The 16,753-nt window shown below is 43.6% G+C and overlaps 1 protein-coding gene across 2 annotated transcripts in view; it reads left to right on the plus strand.

Annotated features, from left to right (window-relative positions):
- Positions 1–696: 696 nt before the first annotated feature.
- Positions 697–16,753, plus strand: part of ANO1 (anoctamin 1) — an 852,930-nt gene continuing 836,873 nt past the window's right edge. For both annotated transcript variants that reach the window (XM_085643533.1, XM_085643534.1), the window contains exon 1: positions 697–1,408. In XM_085643533.1, coding sequence (XP_085499659.1) covers positions 1,360–1,408 — 49 coding nt within the window. In that variant the 5' untranslated portion in view covers positions 697–1,359. The remainder of the gene's footprint in view (positions 1,409–16,753) is intronic.

The raw sequence follows: 16,753 nt of genomic DNA on the forward strand, positions 1-16,753 counted from the left end.
AAAGTAGTTCCACCCCGCCCCCACTGCCAAAGTCTAATATGGCAATTTGTGCTTTTTTAGACCCCAAAAAATATTTTTGCTTCTAGACAATGATTTTTAGATTGGCGAGGATCCAGCAGCTCCCTCAACAATAAGGTTTAAAGAAAATCATGACACAGCTTTTATTGGCAAATCCAAAAGTCTGTCAGCCAATGCCAGGCCTACTGGCTTGTTATCTAAGAGTCACTGAAGACTGTGTGAAACGATGTGTGATCTCTGACAATATTCATGGCTAGAAACCTACTTTGGGATGAGTTGAGGAGTAGTAGTAGAGATGCGCTAGATTTGGGTGTGGGGGGTGGGAAATACAGAGGCAAAAATTCCGAATACACACTAGAATCGGCGGATGTGCACCCTCCGGTGAATGGCACGAGCGTGTGTTTAGTTGAGGAATAGCCTCTCTCTTTGAGGCAGTGGCTGGTCCTAAATATTTATGGGACGGGGTCACACGGGGTGCTATGCATGTTCCCACCACTGACACGCGCCCTCCTCCCCCGCACGGAGAGTTTGTGACTGCCTTGGCGGCGCAGCCCCTCGGATGGGCTCGGAGATGAGACGGAAGACCGTCAGAGACATAGTCCGGGTGGGAGAGATTGTGCACACGCCGCCCTGGCACGAGAGCCTTGTCTATTTAAAGAGACATCCCTGTTCATTGTTACTCTTTCGGGACCAAACCATAACTGCAGCAGAAGAGATCACGGCCAAGAAGAGGTCGCTCTGCCTAATCCTGGTAAAAGAAAGGGGGGCTCTCTTTTACCTCTGACCCCCTATTCCCCAAAACATGTTCACCAACAACTGAGCCAGCCTTTCCCTCGTCACCTGCCTGCGAGATGTTTTAGGGTTGGCTACCAGTCGCTGGATCTCAAGAAGAAAGAAGAGGTGTTTGGGAGGTTTAAAAGAGACATCAGGCTGTTGGAACCTCTCCCACCCCCTCAGTTTACCTGGGGGCTACTGTGGCATACTTTCCAAGTGACAGCAGTTCGCGCAACTTTCTGTGAGCACGGAGGAGGAGGAGGGCTTGGAGCTGTCAGCGGGCTTCAAGCCGCTGCCCTCCCCAGTCTGCTCCGCGGAGGGGCTTCCCCGCACCTTCCGCGGCCGCGTTTTCTTGACAGAGCCGTGTTTTGGGAGGGGGCCGCAGATGTGCAAGCTGATAGGTGTGGCCAAGCCGTGGATGACAACATGTCAGAGTTTCACGTCCGTTTACAGTACACACTCCACTGAGACGCTAACCCGCAGCAGGCAACCCGCGAGCCACATGCGATAAAACAAGGCTCTCTTTGGCAGCAGCAGGGACTTGGATCGCGCGCCCACCGCCCAGGGATGGACACGGACGAACGCCAGACGCACCCCGGGGGCGACAGCACTTCAGGTAAGTGCTGGGGGAAAGTGCACGACGCTCTGATCCCGCACGTGTGCGAAAGGCAAGCGAGCGCTGCTGTGTGACAAGCTGTTTCTGTCATTATGAGCGCTTTAGAGTTGTGAATTTATTCGAGGGGCTAGCCCTGTTACAGGCACAGTAATCAAAAACACGTATGGGTTTTTTTTGATTTATAATAACTACTTACTGCAACAGGTAATTCAACACGTGTTTAAAAAGTATTACGGTAACTGACACCTGATACATGATTTCAGACAAACACCTTACCTTTATTTACATATTGTCGTGACAGCATCCGTACTGGGCTTACCTTTACTCTGAGTTTATCCACCCCTCCATGAAAATATTGCGCACTGACACTACTCACTTCTACCAAAAGGTGATCAAAAATGCCATAATATGTGCACACCAAGGAGGAAAGTAGATTATGCACAGCAAATCCAGACTTGCGTTCCAATCCCACCTACCCCACTTGACCATATTGTGTGAACCTGGTCAATTCACTTTATTTTCATGTTGCTCCGTTCTATTGCCTGTACAAACCGGAAGCGTCACCAAGCACCCGAAACAACAGAATTAATCACCATAGAGAGCTGGGTCTTTTCATTATGTGTTCAGCTCAGCAGGCAAGGAGTTAACATCATTGCAGGATGTGATGGTTTCGTTGCGATGGATAGCAATAAGTGAGTCGACACTTCCTAAAAATAGCGGAAAGTGCATGCATTTTGGAAACGAGATCCCGGCGTTCTGCCGATGCCAGTCCTGCTTGGCAGAATCTCAGAGTGCACAGGGATGACACATTGAATGAATGAAGCAGAATGGGTAGCACGCCTCATACACATGACTTGCTTCTTTGCGCTTCTTGGCTGAACGAGTGGCTGCCTGCACATGCAGCTCAGGAAACGTGAACATCTCTCCACAGAACAGCAAATGTTCATTTCTTACATTCTTTGTTTTGTACATTTCTAAGCGCTTCCAGTTTTGATAGGTGTGTGAGGACACAAATGCTTCGCTTCTGATCAAACAACGTGCTCATGGGTGGAGCTAAGATTAACACTCGGGCCTCAGGGTTTGACAACCAAGGATAGAGCCACTGTTTTGAAGTATATTTTCACTTGCTTAACAAGAGAAGAGATCCAGCATTTGGTCATTTTAGATTTGTCAAATTCTCATAAACTGATAACAGTTTTCAATCGTGATGAACAATATATATTTTAAGAAATATGATGCAAATGTGGTGGACGTAATTTATGTTGTGTCTGGTAAGTACAGGTGTAATCTTTTTGTGTATTGCTCTCTGCTCCAGGAGCCGACTGTGAAGTATATCAGTCATTTTCATGCTCTCAGTTGCTCACCTTGTCATTCACTTACCACCTCACCCACACACACTGACACAGCTCATGTACTCGCTAATTCATTTTTTATCCCCAGCCTCCTCGCTCACTACCTCACTAACCTATTCAGTCTTCCACTCACCAAAAATCCATGTACTTTACAACTCATTGACTCTCTAACACTCATGTGCTCCCCTGGTGATTATTTTACCAACCTACCACTTCACAATCTCATTACACATTCACTCATGAACTCAATCATTCCTACATGTACCCATCCATATATGTGCTCACTCAGTTACTCACTTGGCCATTCATTTACTAACCTGCCAGTTCACCATCTCATTACACATTCCCTCCTGCACTCGCTCATTCGTTCATTTACTCATCCATGTATGTGCTCACTCACTGACTTGCTGATTCATTCACTAACCAGCTAGTTCACCATCTCTGTCACATACGTAGTGCGCAGTCATTCATACATGCACATGTATACTTAGCCCCACACTCATTATCGCTTTCACTATTCCACTCAAACAGGTATTCATTCATCCACTTGCCACTCGTTCCCCCATCCACATGTTCCCTCACCTAACCAACACATTTATTTGTCTGCTTACTCACTCGCTCAGTCATTCACCAACTCATACACTAACTCAACCACGCATTCACTAACCCACTTACTTGTCCCATTCTACTAATCCGCTATCTCACTCACTCAATTACTCACTCACTCACGCATGCACGCACACACACACCCACCCATCCACCCACCCTCCCTTGTGGCCTAATAGCTAGAGAGGTCAGCCGCGAAACTAAGGAACTGGGGGGATATTATCAAGCACTGCATTAAAATTATCGCCATTTTAGCGGCAGAAAAACGCCGCTAAAACGGCGATAACGGGCTTGATAATATGCCGCAGAGAATTCCAATAGAAGCCCATGTTGACACCAGAACATGGGCTTCTATTGGAATTCTCTGCGGCATATTATCAAGCCCATTATCGCCGCTTTAGCGGTAGTTTTCTGCCGCTAAAGCGGCTATAATTTTAATGCCATTTCATGATAATATGCCCCCAGGTTAGAGTCTGGGCAGGGACATTCAACAGCCTGTAATTCTGGGCAAATCACTTAGGGGCATATTAACAAGGGCTTTATCTCCGCTTTTTTGGCTTTAAAAGCCAAAGAAGCAGAGATAAAAATATCGCCCTATCAACAACAGGGTGCTAACATGCAAAATCGCATGTTAGCACCCTTTTTCACTACGCTTCCATTTGCATCTCTAATGAGATGCAAAGTGGGCATTCCAGAGCAAAATAATAGGAGAAATGTCGCCCTATTATCAAGCTTCATGCTAACCCTGTTAGAGACAAAAAAAGCAGCGCTAACCACGGTTAACGCTGCTTTTTTACGTCTGCTAATTTTCAGATTTAGCCATGTAATCCAATGGGAGGTGGATTAATCCAATGGGAGGTAGATTACATGGCTAAATCCACTATGGGCTATCAACAAGGATATCCCTATCCTTGTAGTTTTATCGCTGCATTACCAGCGATAACCTCCCAAAATGCCGCCATCGCTGGATTTTTATCACCTAGGCGGTTAGCGTTGTTAATAACGCGATAATCAGGTGATATTATCCAGCAATAGCCAGCGATAGCGGGCGTTAAAAAAATTAACGCTAAGCACCCTTAGCGTTAATTTTCCCTGTTCCTTGTTAATATGCCCCCAAATCTCCCCGTGCCTAGCAAAATGAATGTGTCCTTCTGTAACGTAACTGGTGCTCGTGTAAAGCGCACTGATACCTGCGTGTAGAGTTTGCGCTATGTAAAAGTAAAAAAAAAACTCCCTTCTTGCTCTCTTACAGTTACGCCTCTTGGTTGGTTTGCAAAGTGCCTTAATAATGACCGTGATGTGAAATAATACACCCGTCTCCCAGGGGTCACACATATTAATGAATCCCCGAGCGCTGCCTTGTATACATTGGCCGGGCTATTAATAGGCCCAGCGGCTTTTAACTCACTGTAGTGTCTCGCTCCCTATTCCCACGGAGACTGTCAGAGCAGTGACCGCTTGTGTAAACGGCCAAGATATTTCAGAGGAGTGCAGCCGGTTCTAAAAGTAACCCTGGGAGCTCATCCAATCACAGGCCAGCCAGTCTCAAACGAAAGAGACGCGCAGGATCACGGACGAACCAAACGCAGCTGCGATTAAACCAAAACGCGCTCTTTTAGCGAGTAGAATGCACCCCCTATTGTTTATTTATATTACGTGCATCGCACCAAAGAGTGAGGGCGAGAGAAGCAATTGTGAGGCACTGTTTATTGATCATCCCATAATGTCTTTAAGTAAGTTCGAGTAGCCGGGATTAGTGGGGACGCGCTGGACCTGGGGTCGGGAAAACCGTTGAAAATTAACACCACAATACAGCAGGAAAAAACAATGCACCGTACTTGTCAGCAGTGACTGCATACACATCGTAGTCGTGAATAGTATTTGTATAGTGCTTACTACCCCTGGCTAGGGGTTGTAGCGCTTTGCTGTGAGTTCACACTGTGACGGAACCTAAAATGCAAGTTAAATTCAAACAGTAGATTTGTGCTTTTTTTTTCTTGTGGATGAGTTATGGCACTTTTGTTAAGTTTGTGCTCTTGGATGGTCGTGCATTTTTAGTAGTGTTGTTACTACGGCTAGAATGATTGAAGTGGATAAGGAAGAGGAAGCTGCAACAAGTTGCAGTTGGCACGTGCGCACCTTATCTGAGAGAATTGGCTAAAGAGAAAGGGGAAGGTTGAGAAAGTTGTTTGTGGGTGCATAGCAGTCAGAAAGTTTTGGGGTGGGTCAGAGAGGAAGACGGGATAAAGGTTGAAACGGATTGTTTTTAATTAAACAAATAGCTGAAACAAACACATACGTGTATATAGACATATCCATGCAGATAAATATGTATTGATATGCATGCATACATATACATTTATTGTATTGTATTCTATTGCAATGTTTATGTAGTGCTTACTACTTCTATGTGGGGCACTGAAGCGCTTGCCTACATGAGTAGCAAACTACGGATTATAGAACTTGTGGCTGAAAGTGTGTTGTCTCTGTTTTAGCTCGTAGGGTGTGTGGCTGGAAGTGTGTTGTCTCTGTTTTAGCTCGTAGGGTGTGTGGCTGGAAGTGTGTTGTCTCTGTTTTAGCTCGTAGGGTGTGTGGCTGGAAGTGTGTTGCCTCTGTTTTAGCTCGTAGGGTGTGTGGCTGGAAGTGTGTTGTCTCTGTTTTAGCTCGTAGGGGGTGTGGCTGGAAGTGTGTTGTCTCTGTTTTAGCTCGTAGGGTGTGTGGCTGGAAGTGTGTTGCCTCTGTTTTAGCTCGTAGGGTGTGTGGCTGGAAGTGTGTTGCCTCTGTTTTAGCTCGTAGGGTGTGTGGCTGGAAGTGTGTTGTCTCTGTTTTAGCTCGTAGGGTGTGTGGCTGGAAGTGTGTTGTCTCTGTTTTAGCTCGTAGGGTGTGTGGCTGGAAGTGTGGTGCCTCTGTTTTAGCTCGTAGGGTGTGTGGCTGGAAGTGTGGTGTCTGTTTTAGCTCGTAGGGTGTGTGGCTGGAAGTGTGGTGTCTCTGTTTTAGCTCGTAGGGTGTGTGGCTGGAAGTGTGTTGTCTCTGTTTTGATCCTGTGTGGGAAGTATTTCTGCGTCGTGCATAATGCCAACCGTATCGCAGTTATTGTGTCATGGGATGTAGCGCTTAGGAGTGTGATGGATGATGTAGTGTGAGAGACAGGCACGCAGTTTATGGGCCTCTGTAGGTGGGGAGCTGTGAACAGCTCTGCAGGTCTCTTGAGGGTATTTCTAATATCCAAGTTCTAATGTTCATTGTCCTCTTAGTTGGTTACGCCACTGGGTTGTCCATTATGAGATATTTTGTTTTAAGTTTATGGTCCTGAGCAGGCATAGGTTAAAGGGTAGATGGAGAGACATGTTTTATGGACCAAGAATACCCCATTCGCCACAGAGATGGCTTTGTGGCACCCCAGAGCTGGTTTTACTCCTTGCTACTTCGATATCAGTGCATTTTGGAACTTGAACGCAGAGTCTCTGTGCATCAAACTTTGCAAACAGCATGCTTCCTGACTGACCCATTTATTAAAGGCTTCAGAAGTGGTTACTAGCGTGAACACAATAGGGGTATTGTTTCAGAAATATAAACTCAGACATTCTTCAGCGGGCAGCCACTTTCAGCTAGTGCACATAGGTAGGTACTTGTCGGCTTGCATGACTGAAGCTGAGTGGACACCTCAGCTGTGGACCCCGGAAGGAAATGGTGTAACACGGAGGGGCTCTTGCGCAACTGTGCTACCAACATCTGGGCAAGACTAAGGGTCTGATTCAGATCTCGTGGACTGGTAACTCCATGACAACGGTGATGGATATCTTATTCACCCATATATAAATCCTGTTATATCCAATGGGATTTATATTTCGGCGGACGGGATTTCTGAAGTAACCCGTACACCGAGATCCAATTCGGCCCTAGGTGTTGTTTCAAACAGAAAACGCAGGAAGGAATTTCAGAATACCACAGGTACTATTTTCAATTTTTTGTAATATGTCCTTCATTGGTCTGGTCTGATAAGTCTTAATGTTAAGTTGTTTCAGCTAGACAGACTGGCCAAAATAAGTAAACTATTGTCTCACAACAGTAAGGAAATGCAAATGCAAGATGCAGTGCATTGTGGTCTGTTGGTCAGTGGGCTGGGAGTCCAGTAAGGTTACATCCACCACTCTTACCTTTTCTTTCAGCAGAATGTGGCCCTGAGGAATTCTGTGAGACTCCCACCAAAGGAATGAGGTTGTGTGAGGTAGTTTTCAGGTGTTTATGGTCACTTACACATCAGCAGTCCCAATTTCTACTCTTGGACTCGTCAAGGTGCCGTCACGACTGACATTTTCAGATGGTCAACAAGATCTGTGACTACTTCTTTACTGTTCAATCCTTCTCAGGGGCGGCTGACCCTTCCTACGGGAATTTTTCTCCAAGGGACCTGAGACTGAACACGGATGTACTGTCTGACCGTAGACAATTCAAGACTTACCTGTTTCATTTATAACTTCCTGGTTTGCATAGCACTAAGCATTGCACCTCCTTGTCTGTTACCGTTGGTTTACTGCCCAGAGGTTGGTGATTACTCTAATATTACTTGTAACATTTTGTTAAATAGTACAACGCTGACACACTTTTGAGTAACAGTTGCTTTCTAAAACTTTTTTACCTATTGAAATAATCTGCAAATTGAATCACTCATAGATTTAATGGTAAAATCTGGTGCCACCAATCACCGGTTTGTGGAGCCTATTCAAGTGTCCATGAAGGGGCTAGTGGTCTAGCAAGTTTCAAAATGTCTCTCTGAAATCTGGAGGTCCTGAAGTCAAAATCTAAAGCTAAATATATGTTGATCCCCACCAAGCGTTCCACTGTCAGCTTGAAAATTTGGCTGAAGCTAATATCCCACTTCATATGTCATTCAATCCTCAAAGTGCCACTTTTTCACAAGACCACCGATTCAGTGCCTTGACCCCATACTTGCTATCTCAGATTTATATCGAAACAACTGCCTCATTTCATTTGTACACTTTTGAACACTGTGACTATCTTCAGTATTGTACGGAATGGACTAGGCAGATCCTTTTTTGGCGTGCCTTAGACATCATCCCTGACACACTTTTTGTAAGTGTTGCAAACGTGGCTAAGTAAGTCACCAATACACACCTGCTCTTTTCTAGAACCCCTCTCTACCTGCCCTTCAATGCGTGCAATATTTTACGAATCGTTTGCATTGTAGGTGAAGGGGTAAGGTACTTCGTATTGTAAGTCATGACTGTGTTGAGACAGACTATCCCCCTTCAAAGATGTAAGATCAAAATGGCGACAAAACGGCATCTTAGAACAGATACTCCTGTTTATTCAGGAACTCTCCATGACCCATGCCTTCTTGGAAATGCACCTAAGTTCTCCAACTTTTCCAAGGTCTCTGAGGAAAGTCCCTTGCTTTTTTGCGATTGAGATGTTTGTACTAATTTGGCTTTCTAGCAATATTTTCTATCCTAATCTCTTGTTATAGCCTACATTTGCATTAAATGAGCTTTTGTATTTACCTATACACACACACATATATGTATATATATATATAGAGAGAGAGAGAGACAGGGAGAGAGAGTAAACATTGACTTTTGTTTTATTATGTTGGTTTATTTATCTCACCAAAATCTAAAGGTAATGTTATTTGATGTTGGAATGATCACCCTACACTTCATGGCGGAATGCTAAGGAGCCAAAAAGATTCACTTCAAAAGTGATTTTGTTTAGTCAAAGGACTGGTGATCCTGGAGGACATGAAGAAATCTCTGGATGGTAAGACTGGAGTCGGTCTGTGGGACTTCAAGGAGTGGAACTAGTTGATTTAGAAGTTTAAGCCAACCTTTAGCATGGATCACCATCATCTTAGTTATCGGCACGTTTGACACTGCAGTTTAGGGGGGTAAGGGAAGACGGTGTTCTATCACAATACTGAAGTTTTAATATTGACCTGCAATTATACTGGCAACCAGCGAATTGTGAAGGTAATTAGTTGTCAGTAGAGATTGCGGAGTTGATCCAAGTGCAGAACAATGTTATTGACCTCAATGCTGTGGAATAACGTTCTCAATTGTATTATGTCTTAGTAATTATTGGACTTGCTTTGTAAGGATCTAAAACTGTTTCTCGGCCTCTGCGGCTCTAAGATCATTTCTAGTGCCACATCAAATGGAAATAAAATAAACATGATATGAGGGGAGTTAAATGTATCCAAGTTTTCTAGAGTCATTTTGACTAATGCTTAAGAGTTGTACGTGTACCAAAGAAAGGATACCTGGATTTAAATATATAAGCCTGTGTCTAGCATTTGACCCAAAGCAGGTACCCAACCAACAGTCTGATTCAATAGGATGGAGACACATGCAAAACATGATTTGGGATTTAATAAATTATAATTACTGACTGAACTGAGGGCTACGTGCACTCATTTGCCACTGCCTCCTTTCCTGTAATATGAGGGCCATGTGTATCAGGAGCAACATGTCTCACTTGGGCCCTTTAATACATATACCCAGCCCTGGGAAACGTAAACCCTATGCCAGCCTGATTTGTTAGATCAGAGTGCTTGAATACTTCATAGGGGTGGGCAGTGGAGTTAGAGGAAGTGGACTTTGAGACTCTTCCTAAAGGTGGTAAGACCTCATTCACTTGCCTAGCCTAGTGCCATGGCTCACTAGAGATCACTATAAGGTCCCTATAGGCAGCTTTGTTCTGAAACCACCACGAAAGGCCAGCAAAGGTGCCAGATAGGGTGGGAGGCTGTAGAAATGAAGAATTGCAATTTTGCCTCGTGCTCCAAAACCCACTGGAGCTTCTGGGAACAGTAGTAGGAAAGAGGGGACAATCAAATCTTCATACTCTTAGCCTGTCAGGGGTAGGTTAACTGTAGTCCTTGGGTATCTTAGTGAAAAGAGTTCTAAAGATGTCTTGAAGAAAACCTTCTTGCAAAGAAGAGAAGGGGAGGTTTGCCGCATTCAGAGCATATTATGACATATTTTACAATCTACTTGTTCAGCATTTCTAAACCATTGTTGGTTCTCCAGTACTGTGTATGTGTTGGGCTGGAGGAAGGTACTCTAAATGGCCATGGAGAATGTGCATGCCTTTCTCGTTCACATCATGGCAGGTTGTACTGTTTAATCTTGGCCTCAGCACATAACAAGGTAATCATATGGGTGCTGAATGCACTTTTTGAGACTGCGGGCCTGTATGGGGAAAAACTGCTTCAAGCTGGTTCATATTTTTGTGCTGCCTGGAACAGAATATGCTCCCAACTGATGGGAATCTTTCCCATAACGGCATTCAGGGTTTGTGGGCTGATACCCGTAGTAGCCAATTGTGTGTGTGCAGCCTGAAACGACCACACAGGGTTAACTGTGAGTGCTCACATCATGAACTGTGTAAGATATCTGTACATATTTACTAAATCTCTGTATAGTGTATTTATTTCTGCTGCAGTTAAATTAGCAGTGTCAGGATGCAGTATGTATGTAGCTAAGACTGGCCATATTACTTCTTCTTTGCTTAGCGGATCGAGTCTCACGTTTTCTGTAGTGTGTTGGAGGGAGCCTTTGAATCAATTTATATGCTCTTGGTAAGAGAGAGGAATTTCTAGTGCTTCATATGGAGTGTATTCCTCTGGTTTTGAATTCTCAGTGTAAGTATGAAACATTTGTGTACGAGCATCTGCAACCAGGAATTTAACTCGTGAATAGGATACCTCTGTTCTGAACGCTTCCTGTGCCGCAACCACGATGGAAACGGCTTGACCCGTGGCTGGGAAACCTTAATGTAATAATTTTTGAGTAAACGCATGTCTGCAGTTCTCTGCAATGTTCAAAGCTCCTTCTTCCCCATTTTGCCATTTTCAGACATTATTTGAAGAAAAAGGAAATTAGTAAATTAATGTATGGCGATAGGGTGAGCACAAAGTGGGAAGTTTTATCCTACAAGCTTGAATAACCCACAGCCAATAAATAGGATATACCTACTCAGCTAAGGTGGATTCTCCTACCACCATGGAAGTCTACAGTTTGGAACTGATTAGGAGTCTCTGAGAAGGCACGATTGAACTACTCAGGTAGACTGTACAATAAGAATCCAACCAACATTGGCGGCGCCATGTCATGTGGTTCCTACTAATCCATAGGATCTGAGCATTTGTTGGACAACATTAAGTTTAGGTGAGGTGCGTAGACTGATTCTGAGCACTCCCGTAGGATATCTCGTAGGATATTTTGGCGTAAAGACCAGCTTGCTCACAGTGCCACAATAAGCCCCTCTAACACAAACAAGAAGCGAATGTTCTGGCAACCACTGAACCACTGAATAGGACAACCCTAACCCCTCAGGGATCGTGGTAACAGATCTAGTACCTTTTGCTCAATCACTCGTGCTTATTTGTTCTCAGAGAATTATAGAGAAAATTCACAGTGGGACGTTTTCAATATATTTTTTGAACCAACGTTATTCTTGTATAGAATACATGTGCTGCGATAATTGGTAGACAGAAGCAGATGAAAGTTATTACATATACAAAAAGCGTACATAGCAATTATAATTCCACCATGGTGCTAAAACAGTGAATATATGCAGACATATATGGCAGGGGTAGTAATCAGGCACCCTCCTACTCTGCAAGCCCTACTCTGTGTATGTCTAAAGTGTATATGGGTATAGAGCCAAGAATGGCCCGATGGGATGATCTGGCGGGAGAGAATGGAGGTCACTAATTGGACACCCCTTGTGGAGACGTCAGACTGCTGCCTGGTGAAGTCTTAGCATGAAGGGACCCTCTGTGTTATCTGAAGTGCCTCCTCCCAACGCTTGGAACTTCTTCTTTATTTATAATAAAAGCATCCTTGCAATATATATGCAGATTAGCATTGTTGTGGATATATAGATAGCCCTGTCACCCCGTGGGTGAAGATAGAACATTTGTACATCATGCATAAAGGCCTTGTACTCTGTGTTCACGGCATCATGATAATGTTGCACGAAGCGAGATGTAAAAACAAAAGTAGTTTCAGATACACGAATCCAGCATTGTCATGCACACGAATATGTGCCAAAGTTCACAGCAATATTGTCATTGTGCAGAAAAGAGGACAATGTAAGATGTGTAGCACTGCTACATGACCTTTACCCGGGCACCTAACAGCGCTTGAGCTGCTTTACGTGGCTAATCATTTCTGTATTGCCGCAGGGATTTGCCACAGTCCTTGGCTGCACTTCATCAAGGATTGAGATAAGTGTGACCAGACTTTACTATACAGTTTTAGTGATATGAGCTTCCAACTTTAGCACTCAATGACCATACTAAGTTGAAATGGACTGACTACCACCACTAAAATACTGTATCTGCATCCTATTCCAATACTTGTATCCATTTACTGAAACATTTAGTAGATATTAGTGTTTTTTGCGGATTCAATTTTTATTGAAAAGTACAGGTTGTAAAATATTTGTTGTCTTATTTACAAAGTACGCATGCATAGAACACTTAAGTGAAAGTGTAATCACTCCAAATATGATTTGAGTTTACAACAAGCGTTTGAACAAATGTGTCCTCTTCCTTTCCAAAATCTCGAATCTTTGGGCCTCTCACTAACACCAAAGAGGAAAGGGTGCTGTCTTCACAGTTTCAGGGCAGGTCTTAGTTTCCCCACCCTCCTTCCTTTCCGCTGCTAATACAGCTAAGTGCATTAGGCAGTTTCTTGTCATATAAATGATGAAAAACATAAATACAAAAGTGCTTCAAATGGGCGAAGACCTTTAAACATACATCACAAAGTGCCATATTTCATCTAGCGTCCCTAGACCATAGTGGGCGTGTTTGCCTGTTTTCTTCACCTGGGGGCACTGTAGTATTACAGAAAGTAAGAAAACACAAAAGTCCCTATTCAAAAGATTAATGTTGTAGGCAAAGATCTCCGTAACTCAGAGAATGCCTGAATATGGATCATGCGCTATAGCAAAGAAAAATGTACATATTTAGCTATATAGTAACAGTAACAAAATATATCAATGTGCTAGCAATTTAAACAAAAATAAATATTTTAAGAAGTTATCACGATATCAGTGAAAGTTTATTTAAAAAAATCACATTATTCTCAAAGATAGTATACAGTTTTCACAAAATTAAAAACATCTTCTTGTTTAAGAAGTTACAATACATCTGACATAAATACAATCAGTTAATAATACAAATTGAGGAAAACTTAAAAAAAGAGTCGACGCAGTGTTTCGGTGAAATCAGGTTGCTTCATCTTATTCAGGACATGTTTTCATAAAAATCTAAATAGCAACACTTATTAAAACACATATGCTACTCATTCCTCTAGAGAATCAAAACAATCTGCCATGCCTCTAAGAGCATTAACGTTTGCACATTGAGAGAACAGTTTGTGAAATAATATATAATTTTTGTATTAATTTCATGACAATTCTAGATGAAAATAACTTATAAAAATCACACATAGAACTAAAAAATGCTAACACATGATCCATAGTATTCATGGGAATAAGCAGATAAACCCACCTAATATGATTATGCAAAACCTTATCATCAATTCTTGAATAAGATTTAATAAAATTAAAATCTTAATGGAAGGAATGTCTCATCCACGTAAGGGTGAAGCCTACAATAAAGCGAAGGTTTCTTAGATAAATTGAAAATACCAATAGGTTGTTTATGAATCCTAAGTAGCTATCACATACCTCAATATTAGTACAGATTCTTTGCTGTTTGTTCAATGGAGCCACCAACAATTTGAAAATAGAAGTCTCCTCACTAAGAATAAAGGTCATTCTAATTAGTCAGTGATTTCAAAAAGTTTTCTTCTTCCTTAACCTGAATGAAACCCCTATACTAAAGACACTTACCAAATTTAAAAAGGACTGCAAATAGCTAGTCAAATACATGAAGGGGCAGATTTATGTTGCACTTGCGCCACTTTTGCGCCGCCGTTGCGTCACTTTTGTGACGCAGCAACGGCGCAAATCCTGCGCCATGGTGCGGAGTATTTACAACGTGACGCATCTGGGAGATGCGTCACGTTGTAAAGCCCTGCGCCACATGTAGGCGTTCCAGGGCAGGTGGGGGCGTTCCGGCGCAGGAACGCCTCCTAAAAGTGGCTGAGTGAAATCTACAAGATTTCACTCAGTCACTTTTAGGCCCATGCTGCGTCAAAACCCTGCGCCTGCTTGAAGCAGGCGTAAGGATTGACGCAGCATTTTAAAGATAGGGCCCCCCAGATCATTGCTGGAGCTGTGTCGCGCTTGCGACGCAACTCCAGCAATGCGCCACTTTTGGCACAGATGCGTCACGCATCTGTGCCGTTTTTGCCCCATGGTGCGCCGCATTATAAATGCGGCGCATCCATGGTGGCGCAGCTGTGGCGCATAATAACTGGCGCATCCCTGCTGATATGCAGGGATGCGCCAGTCGTCATAAATCTGCCCCTAAGAGTGTAAATTTTCTCTTCAGGATATCGGCGTTTTCACCATTGGTGATACTTGAAGTTTTAATTAGTACCAACCAGTTTAAAATCTGAAACCGTGAGAAAGATCCATCGTAATTTGTATTAAAATTAAAATATATCCCTATATTTCTAGTTTTATTGTGGTATTGGTTGAATTAATTGGTTACACGCACGCTTTGGCGCTATAGGGATATAACGGAGACCTAAAAATTCATAAAAGGAGTTAAGCCTCATAGTTCCATACGGTATTGCTCTCTTGTTGCCAAAAACCGATGGGAGGGAATAATTGGCTCAAGTGCGAAGTCAACCTGACAGACAGTTAAGTAACCACAAACTCATAATATCCATAGTATCCATCTAGTAGCAACCCTAAGCGTCATATATTAAAGACTCTGTACATATTGTGCCTCTTGAGCTTCTAGGGTAGTGTGCCGCTATAGTGAAAGGAGAATGGGGTCACTATAGGGTGCTATCGGTTAAGCAATACTCAGTATCTGTAAAAACCCATTAAATTAAATATAGAAATGAAAAATGACCCATACTCGATTCACCAAATTATTTTATTGAACTACTTTAAGGGCAGAAAGTTCACTTAGACATTCTACAGAGCACGCAATTAGTTTAAAGTTTGGCCTAATACCAAATATCTTGAGAACGTACGGTGTACTCCCCCTTAAAGACTCCCTGCTACAGATGGAACGACTTCCAAGTTGGAAATGTGCGTCATGTTTGTTTGCACGGTCTTTATATTTCTATGTATTACAGAAAGTGGCACAGATAGCGCTGCTGCATATATAATGCTGGCACTACCTTAAGGGGGCATTCCCTGATTTGCATGAGTATGTGGTCCTCTGCAGATGAGAAAAACACTTTGGGCCTGATTACGACTTTGGCGGTGTGGCGCCTGGTCTGCCTGCCGCAGTATCGCCAAAGCCGTGGTCAGGCCACCCGCCAGATTCAGAGTTTTCTCCTCTGTGGCGGGCTTTGTTTTTGATGTTCCCTGACAATGTACACCACAATGGGAACGCCAAAAACGGTTTCTGCATGGCATGAACTGAAAAGTCCCAGATCTGTGAATTGGGCTGAGTGGCTGAAAAGTTTCAGCGCTCCTTTAATCATCTCCTTATGTTTGATTTGTTGCCCGAAGTTGGCAGGGTATGCCCAGATATGAGTTTCTTGCTCACATTGCCACTGGATTTCAAGCTAGCCTGGCTGATGAGGGGTGTTCCCCGACACCTGTCCCAGGATGCTTGTTTTTGGTCCAGGAAAGATCTGGCTTGGCAGTTGGGGCTGGACTGTTCCAATGAGGAACAGGGTCAAGACTAATTTGTGTATGGCTGGGTCTGACCTGGGTGGCAAAGTGACCTAAAGAACGATGATGGATTCAACCCAGATCTGTGACTGGGGGTGTCTGAAAAGTTTCAGTGCTCTGTTCATCATCTCCCTGAGTTTCCTGTGCAGGGACTGGTGTGCATGCAGTCCCCTTGTCTGCATCCACATGGTGCAGACGCACTGTGGGGCCCAGAAGCGCCCCTTTTTTTCCTCTCTGCCATGGTTTTCATGGGGGTGGAACCGCCATGAAAACTATAGCAGAGAGGAAACTTGTAATATACTTGGCAGGATTGCGACGGTCCTACCAAGCAAATTACTGCCTCCTGACCGATCCAGCACTGCCAGGGAATGGCGGTTCACTGGTGGCTGTGACGGGGCTTGTAATTAAGCCGTTTGTCTCTGCTCCAACACCATACTATGGACATGGGCGTAGAGGCAAAGAGGCAGTCAGGAAGAGAATTGATTGCACACTATGTTGGGTGCCCTCAGAAAGGATGGAAAGGATCACCATAGACATCTCTCTGCAGATGTGGCAGTCACTCACTGCTCTCAACTATAAGGGGATCTCT

The sequence above is a fragment of the Triturus cristatus genome, chromosome 3_1, assembly GCF_964204655.1.
Source record: "Triturus cristatus chromosome 3_1, aTriCri1.1, whole genome shotgun sequence".
Taxonomy (NCBI): Eukaryota; Metazoa; Chordata; class Amphibia; order Caudata; family Salamandridae; genus Triturus; species Triturus cristatus.